This window comes from Myotis nattereri (assembly GCF_964212035.1).
Source record: "Myotis nattereri genome assembly, chromosome: X".
NCBI classification, from domain to species: Eukaryota; Metazoa; Chordata; class Mammalia; order Chiroptera; family Vespertilionidae; genus Myotis; species Myotis nattereri.
Genome location: NC_138078.1, coordinates 24,528,043 through 24,546,849, shown reverse-complemented (window position 1 = coordinate 24,546,849; position 18,807 = coordinate 24,528,043). Strand labels below are relative to the sequence as shown.

Here is an 18,807-nt window from a genome sequence, read left to right as displayed (position 1 = left end):
GTTCTCAACCTTGGCTGCACATTAGAATCACCTGGGAATCTTTTTAAAATCCTGATTCCTGGGCCCCATCCTCCGGAAATTCTGTTTCTTTGTTATGGGGTGAGGCCACAACATTAGTAACAAAGAAACAGAATTTCCGGAGGATGAGGCCCAGAAATCAGGATTTTAGAAAAAGATTCCCAGGTGATTCTAATGTGCAGCCAAGGCTGAGAACCACTGCTTTAGAGAGAGAGAGAGGAAGGGAAAGGGAGAGAGATAGAAACATCCATGAGAGAGAAACAACAATAGCAATTGGCTGCCTCCTGCTGGGGATGGAGCCTACAACCCAGGCATTTGCTCTGACCGGAATTGAACTGGGACCTCTTGGTGCATAAGTCAATGCTCAACCACTGAGCCACACCAGTGGGGCAGGAAATAGTATTTTAAAAAATATTGTTCTAGGCCCTGGCCAAGTAGCTCAGTTGGGTAGAGCTTTGTCCCAATATGTCAAGGTTGCAGATTTGATCCTGGTCAAGGCACATACAATAATCAACCAATAAATGCATAAATACGTGCAATAACAAATTGATGTTTCTCTCTCTCTCTCTCTCTCTCTCTCTCTCTCTCTCTCTCTTTAAAATCAATAAATTTAATAAAAATGTTTTTCTGGCTCAGATTATGATTAACTGCCTTGTCTTAAAGATAATTGTTAGTGTTCATATAGCAGGTTTTGGGGGTTTGTTTTCAGTTTTTAAATGTTTTTACTCATGTCGTCTTAGCTGATAGCATGCAAACTCTCCATGATCTCACTCCCAACTCCCTTTGTAATTTCATTTCATGCTACTCCCTTTTTCAAATTTTAGAGTGCAACAAAACTGAATTGGTTTCTTATCTCTGCTTTTCCCCTTGCTATCCTCCCAGAAAGATTTATCTTTCCCTTTCAATCTTTTTCTTTCCTTCCTATTTGTGTTCATCCTTCAGACTCAGCCTAGCTATAGCCTTCAAGAAAATGTCTTCCTGCCCTAGCCGATTTGGCTCAGTGGATAGAGCGTCAGCCTGTGGACTGAAAGGTCCTGGATTCGGTTTCGGCCAAGGGCACATGCCTGGATTGTGGGCTTGATCCCCAATAGGGGGTGTGCAGAAGGCAGCCAATCAGTGATTCTCTCTCATCATTGATGTTTTCTCTCCCTCTCCCTTCCTCTCTGAAATCAATAAAAATACGTTTTAAAAAAATAAAATGTCTTACCTAACCATGTGCCTACATATCTCTTTCTCTGTGTTCCTGTAAAATACCCCTCAAATATATGTATCCTTGCTTATGTAAAATATTTCATACCTATCTGTAATATGTCTGTTTTCCACTAAGCTGTGATCTTTAGTAAAGACTGGGTCTTGTTTATCTTCTCAGTAACTTGTATGGGTCCAGCACACACTAAGCATTATATAAGTAATTATTCTATAAATTATTGCATAAATAAATGATTTCACTATACCTTAACAACAGCTCCATGAGTTAAAATGCAATTAATACCCTCATTTCACAGGTAAAGAGACTGAAACCTGGTGATTTTAAGGCCACAATTCTAAGTTCTGCACTGAAACTGGAAGCCAGTCCCCCTGGTTTAAGGTTCTCTGTTAGCCCAATATCATTTTTGTGCAGTAACTCACTGTGGTGAATTCTAAATATCCCAATTATAACACATTTATAGGGAACTGAGGGCCTCAGAAATATAAAAGTTAATAATGGGGCCAAAGGTCTTTGCACTAATCTTAGAAAATGTGAAGGGCCAGATTTATTGAATAATAATAGTTTTATTAGAAAGGGTTCATTTTGAGATAAAATACAATTGTTATGTCATGGTGAAAGACTAATTGTATTGTCTTCAAAGAGGTTTACCTGTAGAAACAATAAAATAAAATATTGTTCACTTTTTTTGCAATTTATGCAGTAGTAGTTCTTTACTCCTTGGTATCTCCAGGCCACAGTTTTCAAGTAAATTTTTCTAAAATAGACTTTCTTTTTTTAAGTTAGATGTAGATTTCGTGTTTTTTTTTCTTTATTGATAAAGGTATTACATATGTGTCCTTATCTCCCCCTAGCCCTCACCCCCCACTTCTTCTTTGCCTCTTCCATTAATATACCCAGGCATATTTTTATTAGTAAAAGAAATCAGTCATAAACTGATTACAAACAAGAAAATCAGTTATAAACAAGCCCTAGAGAAAATGAAATACAATATGTGCTACTTGAAGTGACTAAACAGTAGTATATCAATAATAACCTCCTAGTAAAACAGATTTTAGTTTATTATTTTCTCATTCTCTTTGTTGCTAATTTCACATGAATGTCTTACTACAGACTTTGTGTCTATAATAACATATTTTATTGAGAATGAAATAGGCTATAAACTCTATAACAATTTATATATGTATGTTTATATATATCAAGTTTAGATTAACTATGGATATATAACTGATCATGCTTAAAATGATCAACTTTAAGTAATATGAGAAATAACAATGGAAATGGATAGATTCACATATATAAAAATATAAAATGTTAGCATAAAAGTGAAGTGAAAATTAAAAGAAATATAACCACTTGGGAATATAAATTCATTCACTGACTACGAGTAATAGCTTAATTTACAGTAGTGATTCTTATATTAGATTTCATGGTAACAGGAATCTTCTGTAGGAAGATCAGTGAACCCCATGAAACTGTATGTAAATGCTTTTATAGGCATTTTTTTTATCTGTAGAGAAGGATCACTATTTTATCTGATAATCAAATAGAGTCCACAACTTGAAATATTTAAGAACTACTAATTTATGATCTCATTCCAATTAATTTTAAAATATCAAGTACTCAATAGATATATGAGCAGAGAATATAAACAAGTATATTGACAAAAGTAGAAACATGAAGAATAAATAAATATATGAAACATGTTCTACTTCATTAGTATCAGATTCAAATTTAAACAAGCATCAACTATTTCCTTATATGTAATAAAGTAGCAATCACTCTAAAAACAAAAGCAACAAAAAGTCCTATCAACTGCATAACCTCATTATTTCTGGTACCACTAAAAATCAGTATTACCATTAGGAAAGCAATATGACAATATTTAGTAAAAGCCATAAAACTTCCCATAACTCTAATTCAATAATTTATCCTAAGGCAATTAATTATACACCAGAAGTTGAAAGAGAATGCATGAAGATGTTTATTGTGGTGGAATCTCTAGTAGAAAACAAAAGTATGTGGAATTTATGATAAGTGAAAAAATCCAGAATATTATTGTGGCTCTGTAAAGTACATGTTTATGGGGATAGTAATGTGCAAGCAAAACTTGGGTGATTGTTGAATGTTGCATATATCCATAATGCTAACATATGACAAAAATTGAATACTAAATATCAATTAGTAAATATATGAGCATTATTATTTAAAATATTAACAAATGAATCATCTAGCATCATAAGGAAGGTTCAGTTTTTTATTCTGGATAAATCCATGTGGGTTGTGCCTTGTAAAATCCAGGATGCCATTCACATAGATTAAAGCACACATGGAACCCCATGGGTTGTTGAAAATAGAGGCTCTGAATTCATGATTGTTGTGTATACCAGTATGTGTTAACATGTTCAGCTTTTGTGACTCTGATTATCATATGGCATTCCATTTTATCTATGCAGTTATGATATAAACTGGTCAATGTGAAAAGCCGTGGACTTTGATCCAAATAACCTATAGCAGGTTCATCTCTGTCATCTCATAGCTTTATTCCTTCTGAGCTTGTATTCTTTTAATCCAGCGGTTCTCAACCTGCGGGTCGCGACCCCTTTGGCGGTTGAACGACCCTTTCACAGGGGTCGCCTAAGACCACTCTGCATAGCAGATATTTACATCACGATTCATAACAGTAGCAACATTACAGTTATGAAGTAGCAACGAAAATAATTTTATGGTTGGGTCACAACATGAGGAACTGTATTTAAAGGGCCAGAAGGTTGAGAACCACTGTTTTAATCTATACAGTAAAATGACATACAGATTGAGATTAGATATGTAAAACAGTTTTGCGCACAATATGGCACTATTAAATTTAAAATAATAAAAAATAAGTTACATTAATATTTATCATGTTAAAGAAAATAAATGTTTCTATGCCAAAATAAAACATTAGCAAGTAATTTATTTTTCAAAGTATATTTTTCTTGTATTAAAAGCAGAGGAGGTAAGAGAGGACATCTGGTAAAGATGTTTTTATGATAAAGTTCTAATTTAGTGCTATTTACCACATAGATACATAATATTTTGCACATTATGTCAAGGTTTTTCTCCTGCCTTCAAGGCCTATCTAAACATTGCTTTTTGTACATATAATTGAAAACAATAAAAATATTGCTTTACTACCGACCTTTCACTTAAAGGCATCTGGAACAAATCTCTTCAAATGTCCTCCTACTCAGCTTTTGGTGAAGATGGTTGGATACGTTTTAAAAATCTCTAAGTGAATGCTTTCAAATGACTCATATACTCTCCATTTCCCATGTCTGACAGGATATGCATGCCCATGTAGGAAAAAATAAGTGGAATTGCAAAGAAGGTCATTAACATTTATTTTTCAAATGAAACTCAACTCCTGATCAATAGCACAATTGTAGATAAACACACACACACACACCATTGAGAAATAGATGTACAGACCAGTTTTTCTACAGCAAGTCAGTAAAAATGGTTACATTTTGACCATTTGTAATGTTCTGTTTATTTTTATTAGGTTAAAAAAATAACAATGACTTGTATGCATGTATATTAGTATAACCAATGGACACAGACATTGTGGTGATGGGGGCTTGCCCTGGGTGGGAATAGTTGGGGATGAGGCGGCGGGGGAGGGGGGTGGGGGGGAGGAAGGAAGTGTCAATCAGGGGGAAAAGGAGACATATGTAAAACTTTAGACAATAAAAAAAATTACAGTCCAACGTTGTTTCTCGAATGTCTCCCACCTTAACAATTTTATTCTCAACCAAGGTGTTGACAGGAAAAAAAAGTCTCACAGAAAAAAAAAAATGTCTCAGTTGTCGAACCAAACTTTGCTTTTTGAACTGACAACCTTTTCAAGGGGATACCTCAGCATGACAAAAAGCCTCTCTCAAGCAACAAAGGATAGAATGCTTTTGTTGCTGTAGAAATCGATGATTAGCACAATTTTAAAACATTAAAAGGCCATCAAGAGTGCTAATGTTGCTAAAGGTGTTAAAGAAACAATGATCTCAGGCAATTGAAGAGGTAGGAAAACTTGTTGATTTGGATGAATGAAGAGCAGTTAGCCAGTGACAGCATATCAGAGGTGCAAGCAAAGACAGAGGCTGCATACTGACTTGAAAGACACCCGCCGAGTGCTAGAAGTGCTTCCTTTAAGGCTAGTAGGGACTGATTTGACAAATTTAAGAAGTGCTTATTTATAGATTAAACAATACATTAGACATGTACTGTATATAAGAAAAGTTAAAATGAAATCATTTGGGGATTCTGGAATGGGTTAATTCAACTGACATTATTTTTAATGGGGGGGAAATGATTCCATTTTCAAACATCCATTCTCAAACAGCCTTCAGGTGTTACAGGCACCTCTCACCTAAACTTAAGGTATGTTACAGGATAGGGCAGCCCCCTGATTCAGTGGGAGAGGACTATCCCCACTCAGATCTTTGTCTTCTCATATAAATGAATTTACATGAGAGACTTTGTGTTATGAAAAGCCAACTTATTAAAGCAATTAAAGCATGCATCTTTATTGAAAAAGCAAAGCAAGCCGAAACCGGTTTGGCTCAGTGGATAGAGCGTCAGCCTGCGGACTAAAAGGTCCCAAGTTCGATTCCGGTCAAGGGCATGTACCAGGGTTGCGGGCACATCCCCAGTAGGAGATGTGCAGGAGGCAGCTGATCAATGTTTCTCTCTCATCGATGTTTCTAACTATCTCTCTCCTTTCCTCTCTGTAAAAAATCAATAAAATATATTAAAAAAAAAAAGAAAAAGCAAAGCAAGCAAACCTATACATCTGGCTTATGAAGCACAGACTGGCTCTCAGCTAATCTGAAGAGCAAGTTGGGTGGGGTCTGAGGTGTTATATACCCTCCTGTCTATAGGCTTCAAAATTCCTCTGCTGACTATTATGGTACAGATTAATTCTCAAGGTCCTTTTTTTTTTTTTTTTTTTTTTTTTTTTTTTTTTTTTTTTACCTTGTTGTGGCTTTCCAGAATTCATGAAAAGCACCTGGCAACTTTATCTTGAGACCACTGGCTTCTCTACTTAGGGCAGTGGTTCTCAACCTTGGCTGCACATTAGAATCACCTGGGAATCTTTTTAAAATCCTGATTTCTGGGAAAATGGCACATTTTTCCTTTCCCCTTTCCCCTTTCCCCTGCCCTTTCTGCATTCTCTCAGGGAGGTTTTTTAACCATTTGCTCTGTGTCCTTGGCTGGGGAAGATATTGGCTTGTTAGTTACAAGCTGGCTGCAAATTGCCCACACCTTTTGGCCTTGTTTTAACTTTCCTGTCAGTTTCCCTATTTCTCCTGCCCTGGAATCCTGTAGCAGTTTTTTAGCTGGCTCCAATGGTCACGTCCATATTTCTTCCTTCCTTTCACCCCTTGCCCTGTCTGCCTAATCCTGTTTCTGACTCCTCTCATCCGGAGCAAATTAAGTTGGAGAACCGAGGTTCCCCTATATTGATACCGAATTTTTGGACTGGAACACGCGGTGTTCCCCTGGACTGGAACCGGGATTCTTTGTCTGCAGGAGTCAAAGAATGAATCCATGGACAGAGGGTAGTATGGCAAAGGTGGAGATTTATTAAAGAACAAGTACAGACTCCCACGTGGGGAGGGGGAAAGAGTCCCCCAGAACGTACTCCCACATAAGGAGGGGGAAAGGGTCCCGCTGAGTTCCTTTTCCCTACTGCTTATAAAGGCTGCATATCTTGGGGCCTTGATATCCCCTCTGATTGGTCACTATTCCTTTAGATTGGTTACTATAGTAACTCTTGAGCTTAAAGGTGGAACCTCACATAGAACATGTAAAGTTCTACCCCCATCCTTCCTTATCGTTTTTCCTATTCCCTTTGGAGTTTCTTCTCTTTCTGGATGAAGGGCTTCCTTCTCTTTATTTTGTAAATATAGACCTTTTGCTGTTCCCAGCTCCCTCATTTTATGGAAATATACCTTCTGCTGCTCTGCAGCCCTGTGCTTCTTCCATGGTCCTCTTAATTTCTAAAATTTCCTAAAATCTGTTTTTTTTCACTCCCAAAGGTTCCTGTTTCAATACCATCGATTTTATTTATTCATACTTGTGCTATATTGTATGGATAATGCTGATATTTTACCACATATGTAGCAGCTTGTGGGAGTAACACTAATGATTAAGAAGAAAGCATTTTGTGATGCTAAATACAATTTTCTCATCTATGAAAAGTTTAGGCTCATTTCTCCACTGTTATCTTTTAGATTGCTTTAAGAGTATCTACTTATGGGTTAATAATGTGCTTTAAAGATAAGCAGATATTCTTAGTGCATGGATGTATTTGTCATGGGAACACAATTCTTTATATAATCTATTTTTAGAAGAAGTAATGAAGATTTACTACTGAAAAATAATATGAGAGCAAAAAAGGTTATTTTGTCAGGACATTTCAATAAGGTTTCTTTTGACCTAAGTAAATAAAATGTGAAATCTCTCAATTTTAAATATTTCTCAGATGTACGCATTTATTGAACACTGTCTAATATGATTACATTTACAGTAATTCAAAGATAGGCTTTGGCTGCAAAAAAAAATTTTAATAAATCAAGATCATTTATTTTTCTGTCCATTTGACTCAATACTAATTTCTAGCTTAGGAAAAAATAATTTTTAGAAGTATGAGTTCTGTGAAGTTGATTCTTAATAATTTTCCCCTCTGCCCGACTGTTGTGGCTCAGTGGTTGAGCTTTGACCTATGAACCAGGATCACATATCTGGGTTGTGGGTTCGATCCCCAGTAGGGTGTGTGCAGGAGGCAGCCAATCAATGATTCTTTTTCATCATTAATGCTTATATCTCTCTCTCTCCCTCTCCCTTCCTTTCTGCAATCAATAAAAATATATTTAAAAAATAATAATTTCCCTCCCCCCTAATATCTTGGTATAAGAAGTCCTTGGGGATTTTCCTCTTAAGTATTTATATGTAATGCATGAAGAGTATCATTTGCATTTTAAGTTGAAATTTCCTGACTTTTAGATGAAAAGAGGTACTAAAATTATTGGATTTGTGAGGTCCCCCTTCTTTAAAGCATTCACATAATTACTGATCAAATATTTGCTAAGCTATTAATTTGTCCAGACAATGTGTTAAGTTCAGGGATGCAAAAATTACTGAGTCATGCTGCTGATGATCAGGAAACCTCTCCTATAATGGGAGGAGGCTGTGCTAGGAGCCCATGTTAGACTATGCAGGTATTGCAAAGGAGGGAAAAATCATTTCTACATGGGCTGGGTGTGAGGATTAAGAGGAAAAGCTCAGGAATACTTTTTCAGAAGAAATTACAGGTAATAGGCTCTTTTAATTATACTAGAGTATCTACTCATTATAGGAGAATAAATAATATTTCATTTATTTAGATGAGACTATAGTTCTGTAATGCATTTATATAATATTTGAATGAATGTGGAATTGACCATATCAATCATTTTTCAGATTTCATTTTAGTTTTCATATCCAATACCAACATCACTCATGTTTAATTTCATTTATCAAGTAATTTAATAATATATATAAATAATACTAATATGTAATAATTAAGTTATTTAATTATAAAACATAAATGATATTCAAAATTGCTTCTGAACTCTTAATTTTTTAACATTTTCCATTGTAGATGAAAGAGAAGATGTTCAAAAGAAAACATTCACAAAATGGATAAATGTACAATTTTCTAAGGTAAGGATATTTTGTTACTTCTCTTTTTAAGATGTAATATAAGTTGCTGAATATTCAAAATGGCCTACATACCTGTGTGTAATTTAAATGTCCATATTGTTTTTCCATAGTGTCATTTTATTTTAGTTGTTCAAATCTGGGCATATAATGTTGACTTTTAATTAAGGAAGGTACAGCAGAATATACGGTAAAGAGAAATTATTTAATTTGACAAAGTATATCTTTGGTTGTTTTTGATCATGTGAGTTTCATTAATGATATCAGTTATCAGAGGATTATAACATCCATCTTCCATCAAGCAGCTAGTATATGTCACAGATTAGAAGATATGAGGGATTTTCATTATTCTGAAATTATCATTTTTTTTGTCTTTCTTGGTCTTTACCAAGTTCAAGAAAAACTGATATAACTTGACTCTATTTGGCCCTACCACTTAGAGCATCTGTCAAATAATTTAAGTTTATACTCTTTTTCTGAAGGCATAAATTCAACTCTTAATAATATGTATTTATTTTACAATTAGGACTCAACTCATGATTAATAGCATGAGTCTAGATCAGTGGTTCTCAACCTTCCTAATGCCGCGACCCTTTAATACAGTTCCTCATGTTGTGGTGACCCCCAATTTCATTGTTACAAATTGGACATAATTAAAACATAGTGATTAATCACAAAAACAATATGTAATTATATATGTGTTTTCCGATAGTCTTAGGCGACCCCTGTGAATGGGTCATTCAACCCCAAAGGGGTCGCGACCCACAGGTTGAGAACCACTGGTCTAGATAATTGTATATGAACACAGAGTGAAATATGCTTACCTTGAAAACTAGCATTAAGAGTGCAACATAAGGAGGTTTGTGTGGATTTCAAAGTTATAAAGACTTGAATTTAAATTTAATAATTCTGGGAGAACCCAGATGGTGGTGTAGGTAATTGCCAGTACTCACTGCCTCCCTCAACCACATCAAAATTACAACTAAAATACAGAACACTCATCCTGCAGAACCACCTGAAATAGGGCTGGGTGGAAATCCTACTAATCATCTGAGAGATGCAAATCAAAACAACAGTGAGGTACCATCTCATACCTGTCAGAGTGGCTATCATCAACAAATCAACAAACGACAAGTGCTAGAGAGGATGTAGAGAAAAAGGAACCCTCTTGCACTGCTGGTGGGAATGCAGATTGATGCAGCCGCTGTGGAGAACAGTACGGTGTTTCCTCAAAAAATTAAAAATGGAACTTCCCTTTGACCCAGTAATCCCACTTCTAGGAATATATCCCAAGAAAACAGAAACACCAATCAGAAAGTATATATGCATCCCTATGTTCATAGCAGCACAGTTTACCATAGCTAAGATTTGGAAACAACCTAAGTGCCCATCAGCAGATGAGTGGATTAGAAAACTGTGTTACATCTACACAATGGAATACTAAGCTGCTGTAAAAAAAGAAGGAATTCTTACCATTGCAACAGCATGGATGGAACTGGAGAACATTATGCTAAGCAAAATAAACCAGTCAGAGAAAGATAAATATCACATGATCTCACTCATTTGTGGAATATAAAGAACATCATAAACTGATGAACAAAAATAGATACAGAGACAAAGAAGCATCGAACAGACTGTCAAACTACAGCGGGAAGGCAGGGGAGAGTTGTGGGGGGTAAGAGATCAACTGAAGGACTTGTATGCATGCATATAAGCATAACCAATGGACACAGACACTGGTGGTAGGGTGGGGACATGTGCTTGGGGGTAAGGGAGGTAGGCGGGAGGTCAGTGAGGGGGAAAAGGAGGCATATGTACTACTACTTGTAATACTTTAAACAATAAAAAAAAACGAAAGAAGAAAAGAAAAAAAGCACATTGAGACTGGTCGGAGAGAGAGATGCATAGAATGAACTGGTCCAACACCCACATGTGGTGTTTTTTTTAATGGGGAGAGGTAGCTCCAAGGCCTCCCCTGAGAAGCAGGGGTCCCAGCCTCACACCAGACCCCAGGCCAGAATTCCAGAGCTGGGAAGAGAAGTCCCCATAATTTCAGGCTGTAAAATCCAGTAGGGATTATGGCTGAGTTACACTATGTAGGCGACTGGAGTCCCAGGTGTTCCTCTTAAAGAGCCCTTGCATGAACTTACATGGTCCCACTTCCTCTGAGCTCCAGCAACAGGTGGTAGATTTGGGGGAATCCAGGAACATATGGGGAGGAACTGGACTGTCTGGCATCAGAGGAGCAACTTGGGGGTGGCTTTCTCCCAGAAGGGGTGCTCACAAGGGTCATGGTTCTAGTGCTGGGTCCTCCCCCATCACAAAGCTGACTGGCAGCCATATCTGAGTTTCCATCAGCATGACCCGCACTGTGTGCTCTGCCCTGGTGAATCCCTGAGACCCTGCCCCATTCAATTTGCAGCCACACCCAAACTGCTTATAGCTACTTTTCCATATGAATGGCCTGTCCTGGCTCAGGCTTCAGACTTTGCTAAAATCTCTTAAACAAGAAGCAGCTTGCCCTAGCCCAGTGGTCGGCAAACTGCAGCTCACAAGCCACATGCGGCTCTTTGGCCCCTTGAGTGTGACTCTTCCACGAAATACTGACTTCTTCACATGGGCCATGAAGTTTCAATTGCACTGTACATGCATGCCTGCACGTGGTATTTTGTGGAAGAGCCACACTCAAGGGGCCAAAGAGCTGCATGTGGCTCACAAGCCACAGTTTGCTGACCACTGCCCTAACCGGTTTGGCTCAGTGGATAGAGCATCAGCCTGCAGACTCAAGGGTCCCAGGTTCGATTCCAGTCAAGGGCATGTACCTTGGTTGCGGGCATATCCCCAGTGGGGAGTGTGCAGGAGGTGGCTGATCCATGTTACTCTCTTATCTATGTTTCTAACTCTCTATCCCTCTCCCTTCCTCTCTGTAAAAAATCAATAAAGTATATAGAAAAAAAGGAGCAGCTGGCATTAGCATGACTGAAACCTATCAATGAAAGTCCCAAGACATGGCACTAGCACCAACATGCCTTGTTTCACAGCTGGGCCTTGTCTGGGCACTTCCTAATCCAATATAAGTAGAAGCCATCTGCAGATCTTTCTATAGCTCCTGCTGCATGGCCCCAGACAGTGGCTGACTTTGCACCTCCTGGGAGGCCCTAGAGCAGTGATGGCGAACCTTTTGAGCTCGGCGTGTCAGCATTTTGGAAAATCCTAACTTAACTCTGGTGCCGTGTCACATACAGAAATTTTTTGATATTTGCAACCATAGTAAAACAAAGACTTATATTTTTGATATTTATTTTATATATTTAAATGCCATTTAACAAAGAAAAATCAACCAAAAAAATGAGTTCGCGTGTCACCTCTGATACGTGTGTCATAGGTTCGCCATCACTGCCCTAGAGCCAGTTCACCCAGTGGACAGCTTCAGACCATACTAGATTAAAACTCTACATATCACAAGTGACACATTCAAGGGACAGATTCAGTGAGCACCAAAGCCCCACTGAAACAAGTCCTGCTCCATAGGGCAGCTCTTCCATTGTAGATGTAGCTGGTCCTCACAGCGAATTCACATGGAGGTCAATTTCTCCCAATGACACCAATAGCAATCAAGGCTCAACTACAAGACTATGCACACAGACCACACAGAGGCACACGTAGAGTGCCCAGATCAGATGACTGGAGAGGCTAAGCCTCTGGGCTCTACAGAACACCTACTATACAAGGACACTCTACTAATTCCAGGAGACATAGCAGCTCTACCTAATACATAGAAATAAACACAGGGAAGCAGCCAAAATGGGGAGACAAAGAAACAAGTCACAAATGAAAGAAAGGGAAACGAATCACTGGATATAAAGTCCAAAACAGTGGTTATAAGGTTACTCAAGGATCTTAATGAGAGTTTCCAGGGACTTAATGAGAGGTTCAAGAGTCACATGCTTAGTGAGACTTTCAAGGATCTTCGTGAGAATGTCAAAGACATGTAAAAGGGCCAGTCAGAAATTAAGGATACACTAACTGAAATGAAGAATAATTTACAGGGACTCAACAGTAGAGTAGACTCTGAGAATCAAATTAACAATTTGGAATATGAGGAAGCAAAAAACACCCAATCAGAAGAGAAAAAAGAAAAAAGAATCCAAAAATATGAAGATATTATATGGAGCCTCTGGGACAGTTTCAAGCGTACCAACATTCACATTATGGAGATGCAAGAAGAAGAAAGCAGTCAAGTTATTGAAAACCTATTTGAAGAAATAATGACAGAAAACTTCCCCTACCTGGTGAAAGAAATGGACTTATAAGTACAGGAAGTGCAGAGAGTCCAAAACAAGAGAAACCCAAAGAGGCCCACACCAAGACACATCATAATTAAAATGCCAAGAGCAAAAGACAAAGAGAGAATCTTAAAAGCAGCAAGACAAAACCAGTTAGTTACCTACGAGGGAGAGCCCATACGACTGTCAGCTGATTTCTCAACAGAAACTATGCAGGCCAGAAGAGAGTGGCAAGAAATATCCAAAGTGATGAATAGCAAGGACCTACAACCAAGGTTACTCAGCAAAGCTATCATTTAGAATTGAAAGTCAGATAAAGTGTTTCACAGAGAAGAAAAAGCTAAAGAAGTTCATCACCATCAAACCAATATTACATGAAATCTTGAAGGGTATTCTTTGAGAAGAGGAAGAGGAAGAAGAAAAGGAAGAAAAGAAAAGAAGATCAATAATATGAACAATAAAATGGCAATAAATACATATCAACAATTGAATCTAAAAATCAAAATAAATGAACAAGACATCTAGTGAATAAAATAGAATGAGAGGCATGGAAACATGGAACAGACTGATGAATCTCAAAGGGAAGGAGTGAGGGGGCTGTGGGAAGAGATTAACCAAAGACCTTATATGCATATATGCATTACCTATGAACACAGACAATAGGGTAGTGAAGGTCTGGGATGGGGCGGGAATAGGGTAGAGGAAGACATTGGGGGGAAAAAGAGGGAACATCTGTAATACTCTCAACAATAAAGATTAAAAATAAATAACTAAAAATAAATCTAATAATTCTGGATTTGGGCAAACCAAATGCTTTGAGTCAGTTCCCTCATCTTTCCATCATGTATGTGTGTATACATGCATATTGTGTAATGGGAATAGAAAGGTAATAAAAATATGCAAGGCTCTATGCAAGGCTTTACGTGGTTATTTTGTCCTCTATGCAAGGCTTTAAGTGGTTATTTTGTATGTTATTATGAGGATTAAGAATTACTATGCTGCCGATTTTCTGTTCGGGTCTGAGTTCATTGTCTTGCGAAACTGAAGAAAGAGTTCACAGACAGAGATGAGCAAAAGCAGTATTATTACAGAAAATCTCCCTGCTGCAGGGAAGAGACCCAAGCGAGTTGCTGCAGAAGTTTCTTTGTCTTGGGGTTATATGTGCCCTGCAAACTTTCTATTGATTGATCTGAAAACTTTGGCCCTAGCAACATCCATACATTTTAAACTTCAGGATTTCCATTCATTTTCCCTGCCCTGTGTGTCCAGCCCGTGACCAGGGCCCTTTGTTCTTGTGATTTTACAAGCGAAAGGGTGTGGGACGAACTAGTTTCTGCTCAGGCCTGCAGGATTCAGCTGCATTTCCCTTTTACATTTCTCTTCCTGTAGTCCTGTCCCTAACTGCCTAGCCACTTCTAAGTCCTCAACTATATGTAAAAACTTCTAGCACAATGCCTGATACTCTTAATATATATGAATTCCTCATGAGTCTGTCTCATTTTGTAAAAGCCTTGGTAATGGATCCAAAACAATCCACTAGAACAGCGGTTCCTCAACCTGTGGGTTGCGACCCCTTTGGTGGTCGAATGACCCTTTCACAGGGGTCGCCTAAGACCATCCTGCATATCAGATATTTACATGACGATTCATCACAGTAGCAACATTACAGTTATGAAGTAGCAACGAAAATAATTTTATGGTTGGGTCACAACATGAGGAACTGTATTTAAAGGGCCAGAAGGTTGAGAACCACTGCACTAGAAGCTATGATCTAAGTAGTGCTTTCTTTACTGTCACAAAATATTTTAGAGTATTATCCATTCTTTGTGGTATTTGATAGCAGAATTTTGCCAGGTACCCTTTAGTATATTGGCAAGAAATTAAGTTATTGAATTTGAACTAATCACATTCCACTTGTATTTACTTTCTGAATTAATAATTAAAAATTGGTATTACAGAGCTTTAAACAATAAACATAACAAAGAACATGTTTTTAAAATCTCAAGGTTTTTTTTTAAACTAAGTGGGATACAAATAGTTAAAAAGAATAAATTATAACAACACAAATGAAGAAGAATAAATGAAAAATAAGCTCAGAAATATTTCAGATAGAATTTCATAATTCTTAGAATATTTACCAGATGGATGTATATGGTTTGATTTCTGTATCTACTGTCTTCATTAAAATTTTCTTATATGTGGAATTTTTAAATAGGCAATAGATATAGGCTTTCAAACAAATATATAGGCAAATCGGCATTATAGAGATTTTTGAAATAATAAATACAACAAAATATTCTGAATCTTTGCCTGGCCACATTGCTCAGTGGTTGGGTATAGACCTATGAACCAGGAGGTCACAGTTCAATTCCTGTTCAGGGCATAAGCCCTGGTTGCCAGCTCAATCCCCAGTGTGGGGCATGCAGGAGGCAGCTGATCAATGATTCTCATCATTGATGTTTCTATCTCTCTCTCCCTCTCCCTTCCTCTCTGAAATCAATACAAATATATTTAAAAGTACTCTGAATCTTTGAATTAAATCAATGAGTTATTTTAATAACGTATGTAACCATGACAAAGACAAACACAAAGTGAATTCTCATTCCAGAAATCTAAATAGAACATCCCTCTCTATACATTGACATTTTCAAGTATCATTTATTATAACTCATGTGCTAATATACAAACCTTTGATATCTTATCCTCTATGAACACATTGTTGGCATTGCCTTAGAACAATTTTCCCAACCCTCATGAGTGCCCATATTTTAAAAGCTGTGGAATAATCACATGGCTGAGTGTACGGACTGTTCTGTTTCCAAGTATCCTTCCTCAAATTCAGCTCCCACTTATTTCATTTATTTTATAAGTGTTCTCCCTAAACCAATTAAAATTAGATCAGGAGAGTCACCATTCTTTCAAATATGAAAGTTTCATATTTGAGCATATCCTAGGTACCAGGAATATAAATAAATATTCATAAAAACAGAGGGAAAATATTTAGACACAAAAAATTCGTGTGTGTGTGTGTGTTCATTTTTCATTTAGAGAACTTGAAAAAATATATTTTCCATGTTATCTGATTTTGTCTTGGCAAGAGCTTAGGTACATGACTAAATTATATTTATACATTTATGAAGATAATGAGAATTAAGATAAAGCTAATTGATTCAGTTTAAGCCATTCGGTGATAACAAGAGCTAGACATAGCTGTGAGATATGTCACTTGACAGATGCTTGTTGCATCACTTCATGGCATTCAGAAGAATTCTAGGAGACACAGAATTCGTTTAATTCTGTTTTCTGAGCTCTTGGAACCTACACATTTGGAAGATGTTGGATAATTGCTAAATGGAGTAGCGTTGAGTGGGCTGTGGTGGTCAGTACTCTGGGGCTAGAATGAATCCTTCCAGATTCATCCATTATGAAGAAAGTTCTACAGACTAAGAAACTCTAAAGCAGCTATTTTCAACCTATCTAATCTCATAAACTAATTACTAAAAATCTGAGGCACACCAAAAAGCATATATTTTTTGCTAACTGGACAAAATACATAGGTATAATTTTGATTCATTTATACCAGATGGCTATTGTTATGTTGGCTGTTGTCATTCTTTTATTTGACAATCTACGGGAACAGAGGGCAGTGCCCTGACTACATAGTCAGGTATTGCATGTTTTAAAAATTCTTGCTGCACACAGGTTGAAAATCGCTGCTCTAAAGGAAAGAACATCAAAGAGCAAGAAAATGGGAACAAATTGAAGGCAGGAGTGTGTTTTCTTTGTAACCTCAATGATAATTACTAGTGCTCTAAATAAATATAATAGTTCATCCTAGTTATTAATACAAATAATTGAATATATGCTAAGTTTAAGAAAAAAAGAAAAGTTCTGAATGGAAAAGGATATGTTGGAGACTCTAAAAAGAGGTAAAACAATGAAAAATTATCATCTGTCTGTGTGGTAATGAGACAAAGACAAATACACAGCAATAAAAATAAATCTGATGAGTTAAAATGTTTATCAGGGAGGCATACACACATATATACATAGTATTTTTAAAGTATAGAGAGACAGCAAAGTAGTTCCTTGTTATTTTGTTAAGCTACATAAAGGATACTTTAAGGGGAAATGTGATTAAATATAGCCTTATCATTTTGTGTCATTTGAAGCCAAATGTACATGTGTAGTAAATCCAACTGATTTTTCACACTGCCTGTAGCATTTTAAAATAGGCCCTATATCTTTTGCAAAATAACTCTTCTATTAACCTTCAATTCTAAAAATTTCTACTAGAATGTGAATAAATCACATCTATTCTCTAAAGATAATCAAACATTATTTATTTCCACATAAACACAAAGTCATTGCTAGGAAAGGTTAATTCAAGGTAAATATTCTATTCATATAATTTGTAGATATTTTATAATTCTACAAAGCTGTACCACAGATATAATTCACATAATAAGGATCTTGTTCATTCACACAGGCTCATTCACATAAGCTTTTGAAATCATGACCAAAAACAATTTTATCATAAAATTTGCTTGATGTTTGTGTTAGAGAAAAAGCAATCTATGGGGACACGTATTTACTTTACTACCAGATCAACTGAAAGATTTAAAACATTTCCCAATGACTTATATAATGGTTATGAGCGTATACCAGATTTAGTAATTATCTTTATTTCCATCCTCTCTCTACACTTTTTTGTGATTCTTCCAAAAGTAATGTACTTTTTATTTGATGTAAATGAAGTAGAAATGTATTCTTGGTTCTGTCTATGAACTTCACAAAAGCCCATGATATGATAATAAATTTATGTCCTCATGACATATATGGCCATACATAGAAAGCCAGGACTAACTCAGGATAAAAAAAACATGAGACAATTGACCGATATAACATACCTTTCCCAAGAATTCATTATAATTTACCTTCTAGCCAGCATGATGAGCTTGAAATAAAGAAAATTAACATTAAAATTGTGAATCAGTAAATCAGACTTCTTTTTTTTAATATATTTTATTGATTTTTGACAGAGAGGAAGGGAGAGAGATAGAGAGTTAGAAACAACGATCAGCTGCCTCCTGCACATCTCCTACTGGGGATATGCCCGCAACCCAGGTACATGCCCTTGACCGGAATCGAACCTGGGACCTTTCAGTCCGCAGGCCGACGCTCTATCCACTGAGCCAAACCGGTTTCGGCAAATCAGACTTCTTTACAGAGCTCTGTACCATGGAGCCTTAGGGAAAATCATTATATCCACACTTGAATTCATCTTGGAAAGAAAGTTAAACAAATTCAAATTACTTGAGTGTTGTTTTTCTTATATGTCCATGCCTACTTTGTAAGAAAGAATATTAAAAGAGTTTTATAAATAGTAAAGCAAAAACATAAAATATTGCCATTTTAATGTTGTATAATATATTTTCTGAATTGAAGGAATTATATGTTTATGAAATTTTCCTTTGATGCCTGCTCATTTATTTTTTGAACTTGGTTTTAGCTACCTTCTTTGGATGCTACAGGGAGAATAGATCATTTATTTGT

General features: G+C 36.6%; 1 protein-coding gene across 2 annotated transcripts in view; it reads left to right on the top strand.

The window, feature by feature from the left end:
- The window catches only part of DMD (dystrophin), a 2,781,977-nt gene that overhangs the window by 696,478 nt on the left and 2,066,692 nt on the right, over positions 1-18,807 (top strand). For both annotated transcript variants that reach the window (XM_081115404.1, XM_081115406.1), the window contains one exon: positions 8,907-8,968. In XM_081115404.1, coding sequence (XP_080971530.1) covers positions 8,907-8,968 — 62 coding nt within the window. The remainder of the gene's footprint in view (positions 1-8,906; positions 8,969-18,807) is intronic.